The sequence below is a fragment of the Camelina sativa genome, chromosome 19 (genome assembly GCF_030686135.1).
Source record: "Camelina sativa cultivar CO46 ecotype springtype chromosome 19, ASM3068613v1".
Taxonomy (NCBI): domain Eukaryota; kingdom Viridiplantae; phylum Streptophyta; class Magnoliopsida; order Brassicales; family Brassicaceae; genus Camelina; species Camelina sativa.
Window position 1 is genome coordinate 2101857 of NC_141898.1, and position 23177 is coordinate 2125033.

The window sequence follows — 23177 nt, forward strand, 5'->3', positions numbered from 1 at the left end:
ACTTGCGCCAAACTTGTCCCCACTTATTAGACAAATATTGACTCCGCTAACACAGTCTAAAAGACTAAAAGTGTCTTCTTACTTTATCTGTTGCTAACTTTTCCAAATTACATGAACTGATTCAACTATCAATGCTTACGGAAGTTTTCACTCTTCTTGGTACTTCTCCCAGTTTTATTTACCCTGCAGCAGAGACCAAAATACTCGGACTCTCGGAGTACTCACTTCCCACATTCTTAAAAAAGCTGTGTGAGAGAGGGGTGTCTATAAACTAGTTTCAATTGAACAAATCTTACTACTGATTCCTTGGCGAGTTCCTAGTCATCGTGACTATTCTAGTCCCGGTCGGATCTTCGCCGTCGACCGTTTTTTTTGCGGCCATGGAACCGCCTCTCTAATCTGAACTTTGAGAGGGGCTATTGCAATATATGTTATGGCTTTTTAATTGGGCTTTGTAATAAGCCCAATATAGTATCATCAGTTCGATTCGCCCGTTTATTTAAGTAAAAAGTCTACCTTATTAGAGAGATCTTCAAGAGATTGATTGTTTTTTTTACCTTCTCAATATTAAAAAAAAAAAAAAAAATCTTGTATGTTTTTCAAATATGATCCTGTGCTGCCGATACCAGAATCACAACGAGTGAAACGAAAACAATCTAACGATGTAAAGATCATTAAAATCCACGTGGACGTTCGAGATGACACATGTACTAGCTTCTGATACTCAAAAAAAAAAAGTGAGAAATCGGGAAGGAGGCTTTATTTGGCTGAAGACGTCCATATGGTGTATTCAAGTTTCGCGGCAACACAACACACTACAACACACCTCTTCCTTCTTTCTCATTATCTTTCTCTCTCTCCTCTTTTTTTTTTTTTTTAAATCTCGTCTTCCTCAGTTTACTTCTCTCTCTCTCTCTCTCTCTCTCTCTCTCTCTCTCTCTCTCTCTTAAAACCCTTCTTTTAAATTTTTTTCTCTCATACAATCTCTCTCTCTCTCTTTTATTTGAAAGTAAAGTCTCGACCTTTCTCTCTCTCTCTCTCTCACCTCCGAGGCGAGCCACCACCCCCTTTGTTTTGGTTATCTATTTCACTCTTCAAGTCACCTAATTGGTGAGTGGATCTGCTTCGATTAGGGTTTTTAATGGGTTTTCCTTTTTCTCTTTCCGTTTCAAATTTTTTCTTTCGTTTGGTTATCCAAATTTTCCCGGAAAAAAAAATTGATTTCTCTACGCTTCTTTCTGTGTTAGTAAGTGACTTGTGTCTTCAATCGAGTTCCTTTTGTTCTCAACTGGGGTTTTAATTGGTTTTTTGGAAGCTCACTAGATTGAAACTTTTTTTTCTTTATTTCAATTTTTTTTTGCAGTTTCAGATTTGTGGGAGTCGTCTGCGTTTTATTTTTTGGGTTTAGGCGATGGGATTTTCGATTCTGTGTGTTCTTCTTTCTCAAATTTAAAACACATTTTCCACTGAAATTTGGATTTCAAGCTCCTGACTTTTTTTTTTTTTTTTTCCCTTTGTGAGTGAGGTTTCGGCTGTTGGTAAAATTTGATTCCTGAATTTTTGAAATACCCAAAGTTGATTCCGATTCTGATATTTTTTTCATCTCTTCTCCTCGATTACTGCAACTATTTATCTTCCCCAACACTGCTTTTTTGTCTGATCCAAGAATTGGTTGTACTCTCCTCTTCTTTTAAAGTTTTCCTCTTAGCTCACTCAATTCCACTATTTGAGTTTTCCCCTGGTTGATATTTGCAATTCATAGTTTGTCCGGAAGCCAAATCTGCTTCTTAATTTAGAGTGTCGTGTGTCTTCTTGTCCATATCAGTTTAAAGTTTTGTCTTTTTACAATTGCATTACTGGATTCTAAAATATTTGAAATACTTGTGCAGACAAACCTGCGAAATGGCACCGGTGAGGAAGTCGAGGAGTGTGAACAAGCGTTTCACCAATGAAACTTCCGCAGGGAAAGATGCTGGCAACTCGAGAAAAAATAAGCAGCGTGTGAGTTTAATCGTGTCTTTATATCTTAAAATTTGAATTACATGTGTTACTCTGGTGTATCATAACTGTGCTTTCTTTGCTTATCGTAGAAAAAAAAATTGTCTGATAAGCTGGGACCTCAGTGGACCAGAAAAGAGCTTGAGCGTTTCTATGATGCTTACCGGAAGCACGGCCAGGAGTGGAAAAAGGTATTTAACTGTTCCACACACATATAGAGTTTATGTGAGTTTCAATGGCTTCAGAGGTCTTAAGACTATTTTTTTTTTTGTACAGGTTGCTGCTGCAGTTCGGCATAGCAGGTCCATTGACATGGTGGAAGCTCTATTTAATATGAATCGGGTATGGTTAAGGACTTGCTATGTTTCGCTTTTAGTTAGAATCGATGTGGAAAGTTTCTTTTCCAAGCTTTATTTTAATTTTTGTAAAGCCTACATAATGTTGCATTTCATAACTTTCGCTTGTTCTTCCAGGCATATTTATCTCTCCCCGAGGGAACTGCCTCTGTAGCTGGCCTGATTGCGATGATGACAGATCATTACAGTGTCATGGTGAGAAATCTATTTTACACATAGGATATTACCTGCCAGTAGATGAAAAAAATGAAATTTCGTGGTTTGTTGGTGAATAACCTTTGATAGTTAACGTGAGTGAGTAACACGGGTGACATTAAAAACTTTGAGTTTTCTGTGGCCTATCTGTTGGGTCGGTTTGTATGTTTGATAAAGTTATGTGGACAGGATTGTAACCCATTTGTATGGTATTTCTTCTAGGAAGGGAGTGGTAGTGAAGGAGAAGGCCATGATGCTTCAGAAGTACCAAGGAAACAACAAAAGCGCAAACGTGCTAAACCTCAGCTTAGCGATTCTCGGGAGGAAGTTGATATACAACATTCAGTTGCTTCGACAGATGGATGCCTCACGTTTTTGAAGCAAGCTCGAGCTAATGGTAAAGTGCTACATTGTATTAACTCATCAGTCTTGTAAATTTTTTTCTAATCTGAAGAAGCTAAATCAAATGATAATTATATGATTTTCCCCCTCATTATATCATATAAGCGGGTGAGAAAGTTGGTTACTTGTTCTGCATTTGTTATTGAATTTGTATAGTCCAGGAATTAATATCCATCTGTCTAGTACCTGCAAACCAATTATTTCAAGAATGTGTAAATTTATTTCCTAGTTCATGTAGGAACTCAGCGACGTGCCACTGGAAAACGCACACCACGGGTTCCTGTACAAACGTCACATATGGGGGATGATAGAGAAGGCTCTACGCCACCAAATAAAAGAGCTAGGAAGCAATTCGATGCCAATGATGATGTCGCACATTTTTTAGCGTTAGCATTAACAGATGCATCGAGAAGGGGAGGGTCTTCAAAAGTATCTGAATCACCAAATAGAAGAACAGAACTTAGCGATAGCACACCGATCAAGAGCTGGGGGAATATGGTATCTCTTGAGCTTTAGAAAATTTTCAAGCAGTTATCGTTTATGTTATTTTTTGTATAAGCTCTCTTCACTGGAAAACACTGTTCAACTTTGTGCTTTTGACTAGTCGCGAACAAGAAAATCTCAATCAAAGCACTGTGACAACTCCATTTTCAAGGAGTGGATGGGAAGTAGCCAAGAAAGGAAGCTTGAATCTGATAAAGATACTGCCTTGTTGATGGATATGGAAGGCGTTAGCGAAATGGAGGCTCCTCCGAAGCCGAAAAGATTCTACAAGAAAAAAGTGAAAGTCGAAGTCGAAGAAGCAGAAGGTAATGATTCTGATGACAATGGAGAATGCAGTGCCACAGAGGGGATCAGAATTCAATCACAGAGACGAAAGGCAGCTATTGAAGCTTCAAGAGGGAAACATTCACCGCGCAGCACAAAGAGAAAAGATAAAAAACTTACTTCTGGAGGTAACAACCAATCATAAATTTAACTTGAAGCCTGATTATTATATCAAAGGTCCAATTTTATGTTCCAGTGTTAGCCCTTTCTATAAGGAAAGTGTAGAAATATTTATCATCTCTTATAGGCGTTAACATGTTTTTTACAATCTCTACTCTTTATTCGATTATCTGTCTTTTATGCATTGTCCTTTTAAGTTTTAACTAACTATCTTCATATATGGGGATGTGAAACTTATTGCTATTTTTCGTGTAGATGGATTTGATGCTCTGCAAGAGTTGGCTGAATTGTCAGCTTTGCTGGAATCAGGTGCGTTTTTGTTGGTTTTCTTGTGACTTAAACCATGGCGCCTGAATGTACCTTAAACTTGGGGGTTTTCTAGATTTCCTCAATGAGTATGTAGACTGGGTTAATTCGGCAGCTTTCACTGTTCGGATTAGGGCCTTTACCTGTCTTAATTTGTTTAAGTTTAACTATATTGCATTAGGTCCAGAATCATCTGCTCGGTTGAAGGAAGAAAGAACAGAATACGACATGGACGAGAAATCTAGCACACCAGAAGCTACATCCTCAAGCAGTCATGGGGAAAAAGCAAATGCAGAACCAGATGATAGTCTCCTTCATGCAATCTCTTCTGCTGAGAATACTAACAAGAGAAAGCCAAAACCTTCAAGGCAGGCATCCACTGACTGTGATGCTGTTCCCACAGAGAAGCTACAATCCCAAACTAGTGGCAGTTTAAGAAGAAAACGTAAACCAAAGGTTAGCAAAATAGTTCTTTAAATTTTCTGTGCACTTTCTTCTCGGCATTTTTTAGCTGTATATGTGAATTGGGTTCAATTTTCAGGTACTGGGGGATGAAGCTCCAGCAGATTTTAGTCAGAACAAATCCATAAACAAAAAGGTATTCTCTATATATGTTGAATTAGTTGAAGCACTTTTTGAGTCCTACATTACTCTTTGTACATTAAACTTTTAACCTTAGTTGAATTCTGTGATCTCTGTTTTCTATCCTTTAAAACAAGTACTAGAAAATGCATACTAAACTATTCAAGTTTGTGCTTCTGAAGAAAACGTTTACCTCAGTACCTTTAAAACAAGTACTATAATTTGGTTTATTGTGTTGCAGGAATTGCATCAAGATGAGAATAATATGAAGTCTTTTGTTAGAACAAAACGTGCTGGTCAAGGTCCAGCTCAGTCAAAACAGTTAAAAACTGTTCAGGCGTTGGAGGAATCTGCTACAACAAGCGATAAGAACAGACCTGTGATGGATGTAATAGCATCAACTAAAGAAATTTCTGATTCGGGTCCAGCCAGTGTATCTCAGAAACCTCCAAACAAGCGTAAGATAAGTCTGAAGAAAAGCTTACAAGAAAGGGCTAAATCTTCTGAAACCATACATAAAGCTTCACGTAGTTCCAGAACTCTTTCAGTACAGGAGTTTTTCTTAAAGGTGGAGCCTCTAACTTCAATTCTCTTACGCACATTCAATATCTGGTACATCTAAATGTTTGTTTATTCCAATTTCAGGATAAGCTTTCTACTTCTCTGTCGTATCCCTTGGCACGTCGAAGGTGCATATTTGAATGGTTCTATAGTGCTATCGACCATCCCTGGTTTGCAAAGAAGGAGTTTGCCGATTACCTAACTCACGTGGGACTTGGTCACATTCCAAGACTCACTCGTCTTGAATGGAGCGTCGTTAAAAGGTTTGTTCAAGGTTATTGGAATGCTGCCAGAGAATATAGGTAGATTATAAAAGGTTACTCTTTCTGTTTTGGCAGTTCTCTTGGTGGACCGCGAAGATTCTCTGAGAAATTTTTACAGGAAGAGAAGGAGAAACTTAAACAGTACCGCGAATCCGTGCGAAAGCATTATACAGCGCTTCGAACAGGTGCTAGGGAAGGGCTTCCTACAGATTTGGCTAGACCATTATCAGTTGGGAACAGAGTCATTGCCATCCATCCCAAAACGCGAGAGATTCATGATGGGAAAATTCTCACTGTTGACCATAACAAATGCAACGTTCTGTTCGATGACTTGGGTGTTGAGTTGGTTATGGTAATTCAAATACAACCAGTTCCATTAACACATTTCAACTATTATGATTTATAGAGAAAATAAGATCCCAGTCATTTGATGATCTCCTTTTATAACAGGACATTGATTGCATGCCTTCAAATCATCTAGAATACATGCCAGAGGGTCTAAGGAGGCAAATTGATAAGTGTTTATCTATGAAGAAAGAAGCAGAGAGCGGGAATTCAAACCTTGGTGTGTCTGTGATATTCCCTCCTTGTGGACCTGAAAACGTCAGCTTTCCCATGAATCCTCCTCTGAATCAGGTAGGGAAAGATTGATGTTTGACTAGTTCTGTTAGACCCTTTAAACCTTCTTAGATCTTCCGGTACATGTTCATGTTTTATGCCTTACCCAGAAATTCTCTACAGGGTGATGTGGTTGCTCCCATTCAGCATGGTAAAGTATCAACCAACACTAGTAGTCCACAGCAGACTAATCATTCATATATCACAGCTTATAGCAAAGCAAGAGAAGCTGAGATTCAACGAGCACTTGCACTGCAGCATGCGTTAGATGAAAAGGTAATGGATTAGTGATGTTCTATTTTCCATAATGGTAGATATTATTGTTAATATGTTATCAAAATAGAATTGGATCATAATAAATAGATCTTTGAGTGCCCAAGGAATATAGGCCTTCTGATTAACTTGAATAAATTTATATACCTGTGCTGTGTGACAGGAAATGGAGCCAGAGATGCTAGAAATTGTTAAGGGTTCAAAGACAAGAGCGCAAGCAATGGTGGATGTAGCTATAAAGGTATCGATTCAGCCGCTTTCCTATATTCTCCAACATACATATGTTTTGCTAAGTTATGGTCACTCTACGGTCTCTAGGCTGCATCATCTGGTAAGGAAGGAGAAGATGTGAAGAAAATGATCCAAGAAGCCTTGGACTTGATTGACAAACATCAGCCATTGCGCGGCTTTAAGTTCAAACATAACGAGCACGTAAATGGCAGCATAGACCCAAATCAAAATCACAACCCATCTCCCTCAGACGCCTCAGACCCTATGGCTAACAACGATTTTAACTCACAAGATGGTTCAGAGAAAAACGAGGCTCAAATCCCTTCAGAGCTAATCACCTCCTGTGTTGCCACTTGGCTCATGATTCAGGTAATGAGGAAATTGCTTATAGAAGGATTGCATACCCAGTGAGATAATCTGGAGGCCTTTATGAATCTGTCTAGAGTTGCTTTTGGTACTAAACCAAGGCTTTAATAATCTCTATCTTTTACTGAACATTGAAATTAACTCGGGAACTTTTAAACCTTTGCTTAGATCTGCGTGTGCCAAATACCACTTAACCTAGGCAGAATTGGATCCATCATTTATCCTATATCTGAATGAGACTGCAGCTTCATAGTAATACATTGAGCTTTGCTTTCTCGTGACTCGCAGATGTGCACGGAGAGACAGTATCCTCCAGCTGATGTGGCACAGCTTATAGACGCAGCATTCACAAGCTTGCAGCCACGATGCCCCCAGAACCTACCGATCTACAGAGAAATCCAAACGTGCATGGGACGGATCAAGACTCAAATCCTGGCCCTTGTACCAACTTGAAAAGCCAACTCATTTGGGTTGAGTTTTTATTTGTTTTGATACTTCTTTAGGTAAGTCTATTCTCCTTAAAATAGAGTAGATGATGGCATCTTCACCTGAGAAAGTGGTATTAGAAGTTCACGGTTTCAAGATAACAGCTTGACCAGAGGTATTTTAGTTGCTGAACAAGCGTGTGGCTTATTCAGGGGCTTTTTGTTAGTGAACCACTGGTTCTGTAACTTAAACTGATGTTTATGCTTACATTATAATTCTCCATCAATGTCGTGTAGAAACCGCTAAAATGCCCATTTTCCTACATTTTTGGCTTTGGCCACTTTCAATGTATATAAGAAAAGTAGTCTCAGTTTAAGTTATCGAGTAAAGTGAAACAGAGCTGACAGTCTACTGTATTCAATTAAAACAAGGATTACACAATCAAATGAGTAAGAATGTCAATTACAAACGTCGAAGCTTAAAGTTTATATTGTTTTCTTAGATGGCACGAGGAGGCTTCTCCAGCAATGCAGAGAGATAAACCTCATCCTTTGATTTAGGTGAAATAGCCCACTTGTGTTTCTTGTACCTAAACTGCAGGAACATGTACATATAATCATCAAGATCCTTCTTTTTACAGAAGAATCTATCAATCCACAGTAACCCACCCGGTCTCAGCACTCGATCCCAATCATATAACACGAAATCCATCAGAAGAAGATCGATCCAACCATCCATTAATCCGGCAGTGTGAATCATATCCATTGTATTGTCGAAGAACGGTAGCCTCTGGTTCATGGAGATGTACAATGGGATCAAACCTCTCAAAGCAATCATCTCACTGAAAGGAGCTCCCAAGTTCAAAGCAGTTGTGACAATAGTCACGTTCTTCTCTCTCATTCTTGCTGCAAATGTCCCTGTCCCAACACCATAATCCAGTCCAATCCTAATCTCACCTGGCTTCGCTCTCAGAACATCATCAATCATGAAGTCGACTAACAAAGTACTGTTCTTGACCCATTTCTCACTCTCTTTCTCCATTTCAAAACATCCACTGCATTTCGTGTAACCCCTTTTAGGGTTCTTGCTTGATAAACACGCGAAGTTCCTGCATTGGTAATTTCCCCATCTTACGTTTCTATCATCAGGTAGCTTCCACAATGACTCGTTGATCGGATAAGGTTTCTGGTAAGTCATTGATGCTCTTGTCAAGCATCGTCTTCTAGGTAGCGGATCACACCCGCTAAGTATCAACTTCTGTGCTAAATTCCAATCATCATCACAATACGCTCCAACATCATAATCCATATACTTCTCTAGCTCCATCTTCATCAACACACACGCATGACCAATAGTGTTGAAAACTCTCTCTGTTCCAAACATGTTTATTTTCCCAACCCTATTATCCTTTGGTGTAATGTACTTCCTTATCTCCTCAATGAGAAACTTATTGATCAAAGGCTCTTCCTTTTCCGTTGTGTTTCTGATTCCTTCGGGTTTAGGTAACCGGATTTGCCTTAATCCGATATGAGCATGATAAAATGGCTTCATCACTTCATCTTCAAGAAACTTCTTGATCTCCTTTTTGCTTCCGTCTTTGCTCTTCTCCATCTCTTTTACCGTCTTCTCTAGCTTCTCGTACAAGTTGTCCATCTTTTCTAGTACATCATCAACACGATCGTGCAGGGACTTTAGATCGAACCCTTCGTTGCTGACTTCTTTGATTGTGTAAATATTGCGGCAAATGTCTTCGTTGTGCACGAAGTAACCCGCGGAATGGAATCTATAGAGACATGAGAAGCTCACAGTGATCACTATTAACCCTAAGATCACTTGTAACCCTGCCATTAGTCTTCCTAATCGCCATCTAGGCAGACATGATCTCCCCATTTCTTCTTCTTAACCAAAAGAGTTAATGTCTCTCAAGTGATTTATCTGACAAATCAGAGTAAAGGTGTAAATCGATTCGCTAGCTCTAATCACATTTTCTAGAGAGAACTAAACGGTCCTAATAACGTGGTGATAGGTGAAGGGAAAAAAACATTAATTATTACCAGGTAAGAAGAGATATGCCTTGATATATTGATGGAAACCTCGGAGTATATGTTCCTCTCTGGTTTCTCCAGCAAAAGTTGAAGAGATTCATGAGTTTGTTTCTCAACCTCAAAGCTGAAACGCTGCTATTTGAATCTAGAGATCCGAGAGCTGCGGAGAAAAAGTGTGTGTTTATTGTGTCTGCTTGAAGAATTAAGGAGCTGGAGATACTTAAAGCTTAAGCCTAAAGCTGACTTATTGTGACTAAGTTATTAGGACAAAACCCACTCACTGAGTGTCTCCCACTCTCCCTATCTATCTTTAACACACCAACGTGCCTAATTCCTTAATATTCGGTATTCTCTCATTCTCTGCGTCTTTGAATATATATAAAATTCAAAAGTCAACCGTAAGTGATAAAGTATATAATAACACCAACATGCATACTTTACATATATGGCAAAAAGTATACATGTGTGTTATCATTCAGACCTAAAAAATGAAAATGTATAAAAGACCAAAAACCTCGAAAAGTTGAAGTAGTTGATTTGCTATAGTGTGTGTAAACATATAAACAAACTACAATATATATATATAAAAGACAATAATCGTATTGCGTACTCGGCAGGCTATCTCGTCCAGTCAATTCTTTTGTATGGGTTTCAAATAAGATAGATCTTAACAGAATCATGACGCTGATTGATGTGAAAGTTTGTTGGAAGTTTGAATACGTCTCTCTCTTCATATCCAATCTTACCTACTTTATGTTGACATTTAGACCAACTCTTTGTAATTTTTTTGTGGGCTTCTTGTCCCAATCAACATCGAACGTCGTTTTTATGGGCCCAAATTTTTGTAGTCATGTGGAAATTGGAATTAACTAGAACTGGGAAAATTTCTAACTCTAAAATATTATCAAACCTAGCTATCGACATTATAATGAAACCGTAGCGTCAATTCAAGACAACAAGAGAGACAGTCACATGTGATGTCCATCCACTACTACAGATGACGGGGTGTGATTTGGTTGGTTTTTTAAAGCCTAATAATGATAAGGGGGTAAAGTTGACAGAAAAATTCTGATTGATTGAAATGAGAGTTAAACAAGTTATAAAATTTGTTTACTCAACCAACGTTCTTTGTACACGCTGACATTGCTATGTGGTCATACCAGACGTGTCCGTTGTTCTCTCCTTTTACTAGTAGTTTCTTTCTTTACGAAAATGATTAACCTATTATCATCTCACTTCAACGTTTTTCTCGAGTTGGATGTGTTCTCTTCTGTCATGTACTCCCATCAATTCGTATAAAAGCAAATCCGGTAACTTGACCCCCTGAGCACGACCCCTTGGGCCAAAAATCAAACTTTATGGTTGGAGGAACACATTTATTCAAAATTAAATAGTAAGATGAATAGTACTATTGAATAGTGACGACCAAAGCAAACCGGAGCCTTAAACCAGAACCTAACCGAAATATAACAAACACGGTACGTTGGTTAATACAAAACAGTGGCCATGAACCGAGACAGAAATAAATGACAGATTCATCTACGACGTCGACACAAAAATATCATGATATTTCTTTCCATTTCTGTGGTTAAAAACAGCAATACCTATACTGTGGTAGTCTATAAATAACATTCCAGCTTACGAACATGTAAATCTTTTCTTTATTCTTCTTCTTAATTATTAGTGTTTGAATGGAGAAAATGGAGGGAGAGGAAGATGCTACGGAGAAAGGATTGTTACTGGTAAACGACGAAGAGATCAATGCAAACACAACTCCACTTCTTTTCTTCTCCACCTTCATCATTGTCTCCGCCTCCTTCACCTATGGCGCTGCCGTACGTAACCATCTCTCTCTGTCTCTCTCTCTCTCTCTTCCTAATAGAACCAAAGTCAGATGTAGATATATTGGACAAATGAGCTTAAGCAAGAGATTCACGACCACTAATATCTTAGCTTTTTAGGACTATTTATTTCTTTAGGACAATTATTATACTTTAAAGGTCATTAAATTTAAATTTGTTTTTGTTTTTTTTGTTAAAAAGTTGTTGTTTAGAAAATATTTGTATACAATTAACACAATTCATAAAGAAAAGAGAAAAAACATCTTTGTTGTTTAAGTGTTTAACCAATGCTGCTAGGTCGTAAGTATATATTATTATTTAATAAGGGAAGCGGAAATAACATTCCGATACATGACGATATGCAATCGCTCTCTATGAAGATGTTAGCTAACAAGGCTAATTAAGCAAAAGAGATTATTCATGCCACTAATTTTTTTAAGTTTTTAGGACTATTTAATTTCTTTTGGACAAATGTTATAAATATTTTTTTTTTGTCAACAGAAATGTTATAATTTAAGAGTCATGATTTGTTTTTTTTGGGTTAAAATGTTGTTGTTAAAGAAAGCCATTATTCTGGGTCTCATATTTAGAACCTAAGTTTGGAATAATAATTGGAGTTTTGGATAAGTTCTGTGTGGACGTCGAAAAATGTTGGATTGGACCACTACGTAGATATATATATCTTTTATTTTGGAGTTTCTAACCACACAGAAAGTACAATAGTTGAGATATTTTCAAGGAATGGTGGTAAACTGAGAGTATGTATATGTAACTAGATCATTTCAATCATTTTTTTTCATATATACAACTTTTTCAATCAATGTATATGGTACACAGATGGGTTATACTGCTGATACAATGCACTCCATTATGACAGACTTGGATCTTTCTCTCGCACAAGTAAGTCCACATGTTTCAATATTACATTTCTTTACTTTCAAAAAAGAAAAAAAAAACATTTGTGGATTTTGTCAAGTAAATATTCCAATTTTACAAGAGGATATATCTATTTGGTTAAAATTGACTACTGGACGCCTTCATATCATGATTTGAGATAACTATAATTATTTTAACGTAAATTTATTACAGTTTTCGCTGTTTGGTTCGCTCTCGACGTTTGGAGGAATGTTCGGTTCAATATTCAGCGCCAAAGCTGCAGCTGCCTTCGGTTATAAAATGGTGAAGTATTCATGCATTATTCTTTAAATTACCCCTATATTTATTCTATTTTGTCATATGCCTCTAACTATTAATTATATCGTAAAATTCTAAACCGTCACACTTTTTTTTTTCCTCTCACAATTTTGCTTAGACGTTGTGGCTCGCTGATTTATTCTGCATAACTGGTTGGCTTGCAATTGCACTAGCCAAGGTTTCCCTCATACCCATCTAATATTCTTACTTGCTAATTTTTTTGCAACTTCAAATAGACTATATAAAATATAGTATAGCTACAAAACAAATTTTTCTTTCAAAAATTTATTTTGACACAGGATATTATTTGGCTTGACATGGGACGGATTTTGGTGGGAATTGGAGTTGGTCTCGTTAGTTACGTGGTAGAAACAAAGATTCCTTACAGTTCTAGTCCCAAACCGTAATTATAATTACTTCCAACTAATGTTTTTTTTTTAATTGAAATTGATCGTAGATTCCTGTATATGTTGCCGAAATAACACCCAAACACGTTCGAGGGGCTTTTACATTTAGCAATCAGGTGACTTACCAATCTAAACTCGAATTTCAGCTATAATCATTTAATCATTTATACATTAGTTTGACTTATATAACACTAAAATTAGTACTTCGCAGCTGATGCAAAACTTTGGAATTGCAATCGTATATTACTTTGGGAATTTCGTGTCATGGAGAACTTTAGCCTTAATCGGTGTGATTCATTCCCATCTATACTATCCCAATTTTTTTTAAGTTTCAATTCTCCTAATTTTTATTTGTTTTCTAACTAAAATCCGTTTAATTTCCAGGTAGTATTCCATGTTGGATACAAGTTATTGGTTTGTTCTTCATACCTGAGTCTCCCAGATGGCTGGTTAGTCATATAAATATATATAACATGATTGTTGTAAAGAGATAATGATATATGAGCATCATATTTATAGGCGAAAAACGACCGTGACAAAGAAGTTGAAGTAGTCCTTCAAAAGTTAAGAGGACCAAACTATGATATTGTGCCCGAAGCTTGTGAAATCAAGGTAACCCATATAATTCATTCTCATAATAATTCCAAAAAAATAAATATATAATTCCCATTTTTAGATGTTCATTCAAATTAGTCACCAAAAGAAAAGAAAAAATAATTAGTTACCTAAGAAACTACAAAAAAAGTTTTATCTTTTATCTTCAAATTCTCACTCAGCTCATATTTGTGTAAAATTTGTAGATTTCAGTTGAAGCTTCGAAACGAAGGTCGAATATCAGCATTCGTACTCTTTTCAAAAAGAAATATGCTCATCAACTTACAGTAAGATAAACAAAGGGTTTTATATTTCCCATTCATGAAATAACTCAATAACTAATTATTCAATTTTTTGTTTGTTGTGGACTCGGTTTTATTGTGTTTAGATAGGCATAGGTTTGATGGTTCTGCAACAGTTATGTGGATCGGCTGGAATAGGTGGTTACGGAACCACTATATTTAATCATGCCGGTAATACATTTATTTCATATCTTCATTAAGATGTACTGTATAAATTGTTTTAAATTCATTTAGAATATAATAAACTAATTAACACTTTTTATCTTTTAGGGTTTCCTGCTCGGATCGGGATGATGGTGTTGTCTTTTATCGTCGTACGTAAAAATTATTAGGTTTTTCTAATTTTAAATGCATTTTGATCCCTAAATACAGTATATACTCAATATTCTCGTCCTAACAATGATTGCGTCATTGACTGCAATGATCATGCATAGGTACCAAAATCTTTTATGGGTCTACTCCTCGTGGATCGATGGGGAAGACGTCCACTTCTTATGGTTAGAATTATACACCACATTTTCTACTCGTCTATCTTTGTTTTCTTAATTAATTGATCATTAGTCGTTAATTGGACACTTAGAGAAAATTAGTGAAAAAGATGCTCAAATGAAACAAGGATAAAAAAATTCTTACGGCGCCGTTGTGGTGCATTCCAAACACTCTTAATTAAGATAAATTTATCCTTTAGTATAGTGACTATAGTCACGCGCGTAAACGGCTAACAAAAAGTGTTTTTTAGAGGTTAGTTGATGTAACGTAAATTTAATACATCGACTTTGCAGGCTTCAGGATCTGGGTTATGTATGAGCTGTATCACATTAGCAGTAGCGTTTATAGTGAAAGATGACCCGGAGCTTGGGAAAATTACTCCAATTCTCTGTTTCATTGGAATATTGGTAAGTTTTTCACTATATAATTTGATTTTCAGTCTAATATATAAACTTGTAAATTTTATTAAACTGTATCTCATGAGTTATAATTAAACCAAATTAGGCAACTATTTTGATCAAATGTGAAAACGACCAAACGCAGAAAAATTCATATATACGCATATTGATTACCATGCATGTAAAAAATGTGACAAGCTATAACAATTTATAACTCAAACAGTCATTTACGATGATGTTTGCAATTGGGATGGGAGCGTTGCCGTGGATTATAATGTCTGAGGTATACATACGAGCAAACATATTCTTACTCGTTTTTTTCTTTGGATTATGATCATTTTATTCATATGATCGTTTTTGCTGGCTATTATTATCATTTATTTTAAATTATATTCTTGGCAGATATTTCCAATGGATATAAAGGTATTAGCTGGGAGTTTAGTGACCATAACCAATTGGTTCACTGGTTGGATCGCCAACTATTGTTTCAATTTTATGTTCTTTTGGAGCCAAACAGGTGAGTAACATAAAACATATATGTGTATAAGTATATACTTATACACATGTATATATAATCCTTGTTCGATTTCAAAATGATTTTGAAATAGATCAGAAAAAAAAAGAAGAAGAAAGAATATGTTAATTAATCGTGTGTATTTTATAAAATTAAATTGCAGGGACATTTATAATATCCGCTGCAGTATGTGGAGGAACAGTTGTATTCACATGGTGGTTGGTGCCGGAGACTCGAGGATTGACGTTAGAAGAAATCCAACAGTCGTTTGGCAATGTTTAGGGTTCATCAGAGAGATATATTCAATGCATTAAAAGGTTGATATATATAATATCCTACATCCTTTGCTAATTTTAGTAGTATAAAGTTTCCATTGTGTAATTTAATTCACAAGATTTATTTTTGTAAAATAATGTAAACTATTTTTTTTTAATTTCTTTTGGTTTGTAACACAATACAGATTCCAATTCAGATGATGATTGCATTAAATGTATAAACTACTAATGTATTTGTTTCTATACTTTTTTAATTTTTTTATTTTTACATCGTTATAATACATGTGACTGTAAAAATAGTGTGGACGGTAAATGTTAAAAAGAAATTGAAAAAAAGCAAAAAAATAAAAGAGCCACGTTGTCAATGAGAGAACCTACAAACGCCGTCGTTTTAAACACGCTCTGCAGGTGATAAGAGAGAGAGAGAGTCAACCGTTCGGCAAACAACAACACTTAACGACGACCTCTCACTTTAAAGAACAACTTAACGAGAGATATGTCTCTGAAACCATACTTCTCTCTACTACACTCATCACAACCTACGAACACTAAACTCTCCAACTTCTTGATCGCTCAACAATCCTCCGGTGATCGGAAAAGCACCCCGGCGGATGAGTTTTCTCCGCTGGCTGAGAAATTCAATCGTCGGCTTCTTCTGGGTGTAGGATCGTCCTCTGTTCTTGCGGTTGGTGCCAATTTCTGTGGTATCACGAGTTTTGTACTCGGTTTATCGCCGGAACTCGGCCGGAATCTGAAACTCGACGTCGTCTATCCGATTGGAGGGTATAGCAGATGTATCGACACGGTTCAAGGATTCGGTTAGTAAGTCATCCAATTTCAATTTCTCCGGTTTAGTGATTTTATATTTATTCTCCTTTTTGTTGTCAAATTAAATTAATTTACAACTTTTGTATATATATGATCACAGAATTTATATATCCGGTTACGTGGGTTGGAGACCAGACGCTTTTGTATAGAGCGGCGGAGAAGTCAGAACGTGAGACATCGCTAGACTTTCCTCCGGCAAGAAATATTCGCCGGAAAAACGTTAATGAACCGGTTGTTGCATTTGGACCTCCCGGTTCGAGCGGCGAGCTCAACGTCAGTGTTATCGTCTCCCCTGTCTCACCCAGCTTCTCGTAAGTTTAAAAAGCATCGTTCGTCTATATTTTTGTAGATTTTGCATTGTTCATATGGTTTACACAATTTTGCAAAAAGCAAAAGACATTGAATTAGCTATGATAAATCTATTGTTATCAAGTTGTCACTCGATTCTATTTGTTATCATGGTCTCACTAGATTCAAGTTGTAATTTTCAAGATTGTTTATTACACTAGGTACTTTGAAACGGTCACATAAGTTGGTGTAGACCCCGGTTAGCTAGAAGTGTTAAAGATCTATCTTAAAGTTGTGTAGCACCTATAGACCGGTTCTCAGAACAATTGACATTTTATTTGAAGACAATCAAAACAGTCATTACGTTATGAAGTGTTTTATTGTTTATGATGTATAGGATCGAAGATTTTGGAGGGCCAAAAGAAGTAGGAGAAGCAATAGTAAGAACGGTGACAGGATCTGGTCAGCGAACAGATTTAAAAGGAACTTTACTAGAATCAAATCTCAGACAAGATTCAGAGAGAAACTTGAAGTACTATGAGTTGGAGTTTAAAGTCGAATCACCCGTTTTCAGACGGCATAATGTAGCCATTTGTTGCGCTCACGGTGGCCGTCTCTATACACTGAACGCTCAAGCTCCAGAGTCAGCTTGGTCGGAGGTGAGATCGGAGATTTACACTACAGCTAAATCGTTCAACATTATTTCTTAAATGTAAACAAATTGTAAACACCAAAAAAGAAACAAGACATTACCATCTTATTTTGTTTGTTGAGTATATATACAATCTCATGTTGATTCACTTTACAAGTAAATAAATACCAACAAAGAGACAACTATAATCATGTGTTTTATTGATCGTGCCTCTATATAAACACTGCGCCGAGCAATTACTATAAAATTCTGATTAATAAAAATATTTAAATGTTGAGAATATTTTTTTAAAATTAAATTAAAATATTTTTAAAAGTAATCTCATAAAAAACTTGCATCTTTAAAACAAACGAAACTAGAAAACGCCCACATCTCTGCTCCTGGGCTTCGCAATCTCCGATCAAATCCGCGGTTGAAGTCAGAAGAAAGAGACAAATGGCTATGGCTAGAGCAACCTCTGGTCCCGCTTACCCGGAGAGGTTCTACGCCGCCGCATCTTACGTCGGTCTCGACGGATCTGATTCGTCGGCGAAAAACGTCAGCTCGAAATTCTCAAAAGATACTGCACTACTGTTCTATGCGTTGTACCAGCAGGTCAGCAACTTCCATTTATGATCTCCTTCGATTTCTAAACTCACGATTGTGGATTTAGGTTTTGAATTTTCACGGGATCTGGTGGTTTCGATGTTGATTTCTTTGTTTTGGTTCATCGATTCATATTCATCTCCTCGGATTCTTATCAGATCCTAGAAATGACGCACTTTTCTTATCTGATTTAGCTATATTTTGATCATTTCTGACGCCCGAGATTTGATTGGAAACGTGATTAAAGTAGTCTTATTAATCAGATTTAACGTATAGTTGGTCCTTCAATCGTAGTTTGCTTAGATCTATAGTTGATTCTATAACATGTTATGTGATTATAATGTCAGAAACTTAGCCTTTTCTCATGTTTTTTTGTGAGAGAAACTTTCTCTTCTACTAATTAAATCTCGAGTCGAGCTAATTTTCCATTCCTGGCAATGATAGGCTTTAGTCTTGATGATCTCTTGGATTTATCATGTATACAGGCTACTGTCGGACCATGCAACACTCCCAAACCTAGTGCATGGAGACCTGTGGAGCAAAGCAAATGGAGAAGGTTAGATTTGGTGCTGTCTGCAATTACTTATCTATGATCAACATTCTTGCATCTATCACTGGCTCTTTTACGTTTTTATGCTTGAGTTTGTGAATCATAGTTGTAGATAGAAGTTTTTCTGGTAGATATTATATTAGGAGGTACTATAGATTTCATCAATTACTAGAGTGGAAGAATTCAGATGCCTCATTAATCAGGGGAACCGCAAAGGGGTTCTAGTGTTAGCTGTTTGAGGAAAAATAAAAATGCAGCTAGATTCTTAGTTATGTTTGCATCCCTGTGGAAAAAAACTAGATTCTTAGTTATGTTTTGGTCTACATTACCGAGGTTGTTACTGCTTAGGATGTTTTTAAGGAAAACTAACCTTTAACGTTGTCCTTGTGAACTTTCCTGAAAGAAACACATGCTACTGTTCTGAAGCATTTTTATATATATCTAGTTGGCAGGAGCTTGGAACCATGCCCTCCACCGAGGCAATGCGTCTCTTTGTGAAAATTCTGGAGGTAACCGACAGAGAGGTCTACACTTATTTTTTAAAAAGAATTTACTGAAGCATAGTCTTGATTTCTTCCCTATTGCTCAATTTTTACCAGGAAGATGATCCTGGTTGGTATTCCAGGGCATCTAATGATATTCCAGATCCTGTCGTAGATGTCCAAATTAATGTAAGTTTTTATGTCCCTTGGGTTTCGATGTCCAAACCATGGGAAATATTACACATATCTTTTTCTTGGCTGAAGAAAAGTATTCGAGTCTTTTAGTGCATTCATTCTCTGTAGCAGAGAACGAAAGATGAGGCTGTTATTGAGAATGGTAACTCATTTGGTGAGACAAAGACAATTTCCACTGAGAATGGACAATTGGCTGAAACCCAAGATAAAGATGTAGTCTCAGAAGAGTCAAATACTGTTTCTGTGTATAACCAGTGGACGGCACCCCAAACATCAGGTCAGCCGCCAAAAGCCCGTTACGAGGTATTAAATTTTGTCTCTCTTTTGGATGATAAGTATAACGTCCTGTCATTCAAGTATCTTCTGAATTTTCTGAGTCTTGTTTTTTACATTCATTTCAGCATGGAGCAGCTGTTATTCAAGATAAGATGTATATATATGGTGGAAATCATAATGGCCGTTACCTCGGTGATCTTCATGTAAGCTACTTATATGATTCTTAAGCATAAGCTGATGATGTAATTGAGATATTCATTTTCATTTTGACCTAGCTTGGCAATACCAGCCCCTGATAGTTCCTTCTGTGAAATGTATACAGGTTCTAGATTTAAAAAACTGGACTTGGTCAAGAGTTGAAACCAAGGTGGCAACTGAATCAGAGGAAACATCAACTCCAACATTATTAGCTCCTTGTGCTGGTCATTCTTTGGTTAGTTTTCAAATTCACTCGTTTGGCTTTCTTGCCCAGAAATATTCAAGACAGGGTAACAAAGAAGACTCTAGCTATACATACAAATGTTCACTTGTCTTCTTTGCTTGTTTTGTAGATACCATGGGACAACAATCTGCTGTCTATCGGTGGCCATACAAAGGATCCCTCAGAATCTATCCAAGGTTAGTGTTTATAATTCTTTGAAGACGATTAGTTGCACATATCTAATAGGAGTTTTCTGGACTATCCATGATTACATATCATTTTTCTACTGTTCTCCTGTCACAGTGAAGGTCTTTGATACCCATACCAGTACATGGTCAATGTTAAAGACATATGGAAAACCACCGGTATATTTTCGCTTCTCTCATGCTGTCTCTGTTTTCCGTTACCTTTGCATGAAAATATTCCATTATAATAAACAATTCAAGTTTTTGGCCGTCATAAGAAACAGAAAAAGAATAGTTGTTTTCTTTCCTTATTCTCCCATACTACATTCAGGGTTAAGTTGCATCTGCATACAAAACTTCTCCGTTCTGATTTGGGAGTTATATATGCAGTTTGGTTACATAAATTGAGACTTTCTTTGTCATTATCTCTTGCTTTCAGGTTTCACGTGGAGGACAGTCAGTCACAATTATGGGTAAAACTTTGGTGATATTTGGCGGGCAAGATGCAAAGAGATCACTTCTGAACGATTTACATATACTTGACCTAGAAACGATGACTTGGGATGAGATAGATGCCGTGTAAGATTTCATGATGTTTCTGCATTTTGTTCTCTTCAGAAGAAGTCAAACCCATTTAGATTAGAAAAAGAACCAGAATATGAAAACATTTAGAATTCATTCATCTCTCTCAGTAATTCAATAGTCTTTATTGAAAGATTAGTAATTCAGTGATAAAACTGGTGTCAAATTGCAGGGGTATATCTCCATCTCCGAGGTCTGATCATGCTGCTGCAGTGCATGCGGAACGTTACCTTCTTATCTTTGGTGGGGGCTCACATGCAACCTGTTTCGATGATCTGCATGTCCTTGATTTGCAGACTGTAAGTTATGCTAAGAGTGTATTTTTCAGCTGCTCTCAAACGTTCTTTGTCGTCTGATATAACTGTCACATGTAGATGGAATGGTCAAGACCAGCACAACAAGGTGATGCACCAACTCCAAGAGCTGGACATGCTGGCGTGACAATTGGGGAGAACTGGTTTATTGTTGGTGGCGGTGATAACAAGAGTGGTATATTCATGCTCTTTTCTATGGAAATTATCTCCTTTTCCCAACCATTTCTGTTTATCCTTCTCTGGAACCTTTCTGGGGAAAATAGATTAGTTGCTTTGTTTTGCGTGGTAACTGAGTTTGTAATAAATTACTGCAGGAGCATCTGAGAGTGTTGTACTAAACATGTCAACTCTTGCATGGTCGGTAGTCGCTTCAGTTCAAGGACGTGTACCTCTTGCTAGCGAGGTACTTACATGTACCGACTATAACCATGTTTATTCTCCAGATAACTATACAAGACAGAAATTCACCAAATCAGTCCTGAAACATGCTAATTGCCTTTTCAAGACTTCGAAAAATATCAGTCTTGTGTATCTCATTTTCATCTTCCTTTCCTTTTCTAACAGGGATTAAGTTTAGTCGTAAGTTCTTACAATGGTGAAGATGTGCTAGTCGCTTTTGGTGGATACAATGGGCGTTACAACAACGAAGTAGGGACTGTGATCTAAACATATAAGTACATTTCTCTTGATTTTGCATTTAATTCTGATTCTAATTCTTTCTTTGTGGTAGATTAATCTTCTTAAACCAAGCCACAAATCAACATTGCAAACAAAGACTCTGGAAGCGCCTTTGCCAGGTAGTCTTTCTGCGGTTAATAACGCCACAACCAGAGACATTGAGTCTGAGGTTGAGGTGAGCCAAGAAGGCAGAGTACGGGAAATCGTCATGGACAATGTTAACGCTGGATCAAAGGTATATATTCTTGTCAGAATTTTCCTCCTTTGTCTATTTGACTATAGCAGCATCTTCTGATTTGTTCGTGATTTGAATATAGCACCTATCTATTGCGATATTATATAGAAAAAATATGTCAGCGTATCTGTTTTGAACTTTTGTGGGATAAAAATGCATATAATGTTATATGGTACTGGTAGTCATTTTACCAACACAGGAATAGTTCAGTGCGGATCATCACCGTCTCTTTCGCTCTTACTTTGTTTTTGGGTAATGAATCCCCTAGGTTGAAGGAAACAACGAACGCATTATTACGACTCTTAAATCCGAGAAAGAAGAACTAGAGGTATCACTGAACAAGGAGAAGATGCAGACTCTCCAACTAAGGCAGGAGTTAGGAGAAGCAGAATCACGAAATACAGATTTGTACAAGGTAATAATATTATCATCTTCTTAAAAAACGCAAACCTACATGAATGAACCAATAGTTCATAAAGACTGGTTGCAGCAAACTCTTCCAATTGCATTCACATTTAATCAACTGAGTATGTCAGAATTTTTTCTCTGATACTCTGTATACCTAACTTTGTACTGACATTTTATAGGAACTTCAGTCTGTTCGTGGCCAACTTGCTGCCGAACAGTCAAGGTGTTTCAAACTGGAGGTATGAAACCTGTAGCCACACATCTCTTTTATACTGTAACCTGCAGAAGATGGAAACTCGTCAAACATGTGATTGAATCACTACATATACTTAATTACGGGATGATTTAGAACAGTGGATCCATCACAAATCTCTGTCATCTGTTGATAAAAAAGCTACGTTAGATCATGAAAAGAAAAACAAAGTAAATCTAATTACGGGTCTCGTTCTTTGAATCAATCTTTTGCAGGTTGATGTTGCAGAGCTAAGGCAAAAGCTTCAAACATTGGAAACACTACAAAAGGAACTGGAACTCCTTCAGCGTCAAAAGGCTGCATCTGAACAAGCTGCAATGAACGCTAAAAGACAGAGCTCGGGTGGCGTCTGGGGCTGGCTCGCTGGAAGCCCTCAGGAGAAGGATGATGATTCGCCATGATAATTTTTTTACAGAATTGATATCATTTGCTTTTGAGTAAAGAAATATATATTTTATATATAGAGAGAGATCCTTTTTTTTTTTTGTCAAAAGTCCCTCGCATGGTTTCTTCATCTTCCAAATAAGATATTTGAATACCGTATTTTTTTTGAGCTTTGTTCTATATTACTTTTTGATTCGTGTTAGTTCTCTGTTATTTAATACTACAAGTTATCCACCAGAATATTTTGTTGACCTTTTTGAGAGTGTCAGAAAATTAA

The 23177-nt window shown here is 36.9% G+C and overlaps 5 protein-coding genes across 12 annotated transcripts; 4 read left to right on the plus strand and 1 right to left on the minus strand.

Annotated features, from left to right (window-relative positions):
• Positions 1-534: 534 nt before the first annotated feature.
• Positions 535-7905, plus strand: LOC104764192 (protein ALWAYS EARLY 2-like). Of its 2 annotated transcripts, none has more exons than XM_087503071.1 (19): positions 535-1110; positions 1890-2001; positions 2091-2189; positions 2275-2340; positions 2472-2549; positions 2772-2946; positions 3190-3449; positions 3556-3907; positions 4155-4208; positions 4387-4661; positions 4747-4803; positions 5029-5355; positions 5433-5611; positions 5687-5963; positions 6062-6247; positions 6353-6505; positions 6666-6743; positions 6821-7102; positions 7388-7905. In XM_087503071.1, the coding sequence occupies exons 2-19, from the start codon at positions 1903-1905 to the stop codon at positions 7550-7552; spliced, it is 3162 nt and encodes a 1053-aa protein (XP_087359197.1). In that variant the 5' UTR covers positions 535-1110; positions 1890-1902; the 3' UTR covers positions 7553-7905. The 2 variants fall into 2 exon arrangements, with proteins under 2 accessions (XP_087359197.1, XP_087359196.1); XM_087503070.1 differs by having other exon boundaries at positions 789-1110; positions 3181-3449.
• A 5-nt stretch (positions 7906-7910) lies between these two features.
• Positions 7911-10182, minus strand: LOC104764193 (putative methyltransferase At1g29790). Its single transcript, XM_010487678.2, has 2 exons — positions 9580-10182; positions 7911-9460 (listed from the first exon to the last, which is right to left on the minus strand). The coding sequence occupies exon 2, from the start codon at positions 9413-9415 to the stop codon at positions 8024-8026; it is 1392 nt and encodes a 463-aa protein (XP_010485980.1). The 5' UTR covers positions 9416-9460; positions 9580-10182; the 3' UTR covers positions 7911-8023.
• Positions 10183-11098: 916 nt separating this feature from the next.
• On the plus strand, positions 11099-15827 carry LOC104764194 (sugar transporter ERD6-like 12). Of its 6 annotated transcripts, none has more exons than XR_015591602.1 (17): positions 11099-11405; positions 12249-12311; positions 12501-12590; positions 12724-12783; positions 12905-12970; positions 13063-13128; positions 13224-13299; positions 13397-13461; positions 13532-13624; positions 13813-13893; positions 13995-14079; positions 14179-14240; positions 14343-14405; positions 14691-14804; positions 15019-15078; positions 15198-15312; positions 15473-15827. XR_015591602.1 is itself a non-coding variant. In XM_010487679.3 (17 exons), exons 1-17 carry the CDS (start codon positions 11262-11264, stop codon positions 15589-15591), a joined length of 1404 nt encoding a protein of 467 aa, XP_010485981.1. In that variant the 5' UTR covers positions 11099-11261; the 3' UTR covers positions 15592-15827. The 6 variants fall into 6 exon arrangements, 4 of the variants coding, with proteins under 4 accessions (XP_010485981.1, XP_010485983.1, XP_087359198.1 ...); XM_010487679.3 differs by having other exon boundaries at positions 14179-14222; XM_010487681.3 differs by having other exon boundaries at positions 11161-12169; positions 14179-14222.
• A 138-nt stretch (positions 15828-15965) lies between these two features.
• Positions 15966-17500, plus strand: LOC104764196 (psbP domain-containing protein 7, chloroplastic). Its single transcript, XM_010487682.2, has 3 exons — positions 15966-16402; positions 16513-16723; positions 17098-17500. Exons 1-3 carry the CDS (start codon positions 16081-16083, stop codon positions 17408-17410), a joined length of 846 nt encoding a protein of 281 aa, XP_010485984.1. The 5' UTR covers positions 15966-16080; the 3' UTR covers positions 17411-17500.
• An 18-nt stretch (positions 17501-17518) lies between these two features.
• Positions 17519-23137, plus strand: LOC104764197 (acyl-CoA-binding domain-containing protein 4). 2 transcript variants are annotated; one of them, XM_010487683.2, is made up of 18 exons: positions 17519-17946; positions 18423-18493; positions 18933-18996; positions 19087-19158; positions 19273-19467; positions 19566-19643; positions 19763-19873; positions 19992-20058; positions 20165-20226; positions 20486-20625; positions 20801-20927; positions 21003-21117; positions 21257-21345; positions 21507-21590; positions 21673-21855; positions 22124-22270; positions 22443-22502; positions 22732-23137. In XM_010487683.2, exons 1-18 carry the CDS (start codon positions 17788-17790, stop codon positions 22915-22917), a joined length of 2010 nt encoding a protein of 669 aa, XP_010485985.1. In that variant the 5' UTR covers positions 17519-17787; the 3' UTR covers positions 22918-23137. The 2 variants fall into 2 exon arrangements, with proteins under 2 accessions (XP_010485985.1, XP_010485986.1); XM_010487684.2 differs by having other exon boundaries at positions 17545-17946; positions 19276-19467.
• Positions 23138-23177: the final 40 nt, after the last annotated feature.

Excerpts from the sequence above, each read along its gene's own strand:
- LOC104764192 (XM_087503070.1), top strand. The coding sequence starts at position 1,903 with ATGGCACCGGTGAGGAAGTCGAGGAGTGTGAACAAGCGTTTCACCAAT. Across the intron at positions 4,662-4,746 it reads GAAGAAAACGTAAACCAAAG|GTACTGGGGGATGAAGCTCC; the intron begins GTTAGCAAAATA and ends TTCAATTTTCAG. Across the intron at positions 4,804-5,028 it reads ACAAATCCATAAACAAAAAG|GAATTGCATCAAGATGAGAA; the intron begins GTATTCTCTATA and ends ATTGTGTTGCAG.
- LOC104764193 (XM_010487678.2), bottom strand. The coding sequence starts at position 9,415 with ATGGGGAGATCATGTCTGCCTAGATGGCGATTAGGAAGACTAATGGCA.
- LOC104764194 (XM_010487679.3), top strand. The coding sequence starts at position 11,262 with ATGGAGAAAATGGAGGGAGAGGAAGATGCTACGGAGAAAGGATTGTTA. Across the intron at positions 13,300-13,396 it reads GAGAACTTTAGCCTTAATCG|GTAGTATTCCATGTTGGATA; the intron begins GTGTGATTCATT and ends TTTAATTTCCAG. Across the intron at positions 15,079-15,197 it reads CGTGGATTATAATGTCTGAG|ATATTTCCAATGGATATAAA; the intron begins GTATACATACGA and ends TATTCTTGGCAG.
- LOC104764196 (XM_010487682.2), top strand. The coding sequence starts at position 16,081 with ATGTCTCTGAAACCATACTTCTCTCTACTACACTCATCACAACCTACG. Across the intron at positions 16,403-16,512 it reads CGACACGGTTCAAGGATTCG|AATTTATATATCCGGTTACG; the intron begins GTTAGTAAGTCA and ends ATATGATCACAG. Across the intron at positions 16,724-17,097 it reads CCTGTCTCACCCAGCTTCTC|GATCGAAGATTTTGGAGGGC; the intron begins GTAAGTTTAAAA and ends TATGATGTATAG.
- LOC104764197 (XM_010487683.2), top strand. The coding sequence starts at position 17,788 with ATGGCTATGGCTAGAGCAACCTCTGGTCCCGCTTACCCGGAGAGGTTC. Across the intron at positions 21,591-21,672 it reads ATGGGCGTTACAACAACGAA|ATTAATCTTCTTAAACCAAG; the intron begins GTAGGGACTGTG and ends TCTTTGTGGTAG. Across the intron at positions 22,271-22,442 it reads GAAATACAGATTTGTACAAG|GAACTTCAGTCTGTTCGTGG; the intron begins GTAATAATATTA and ends GACATTTTATAG.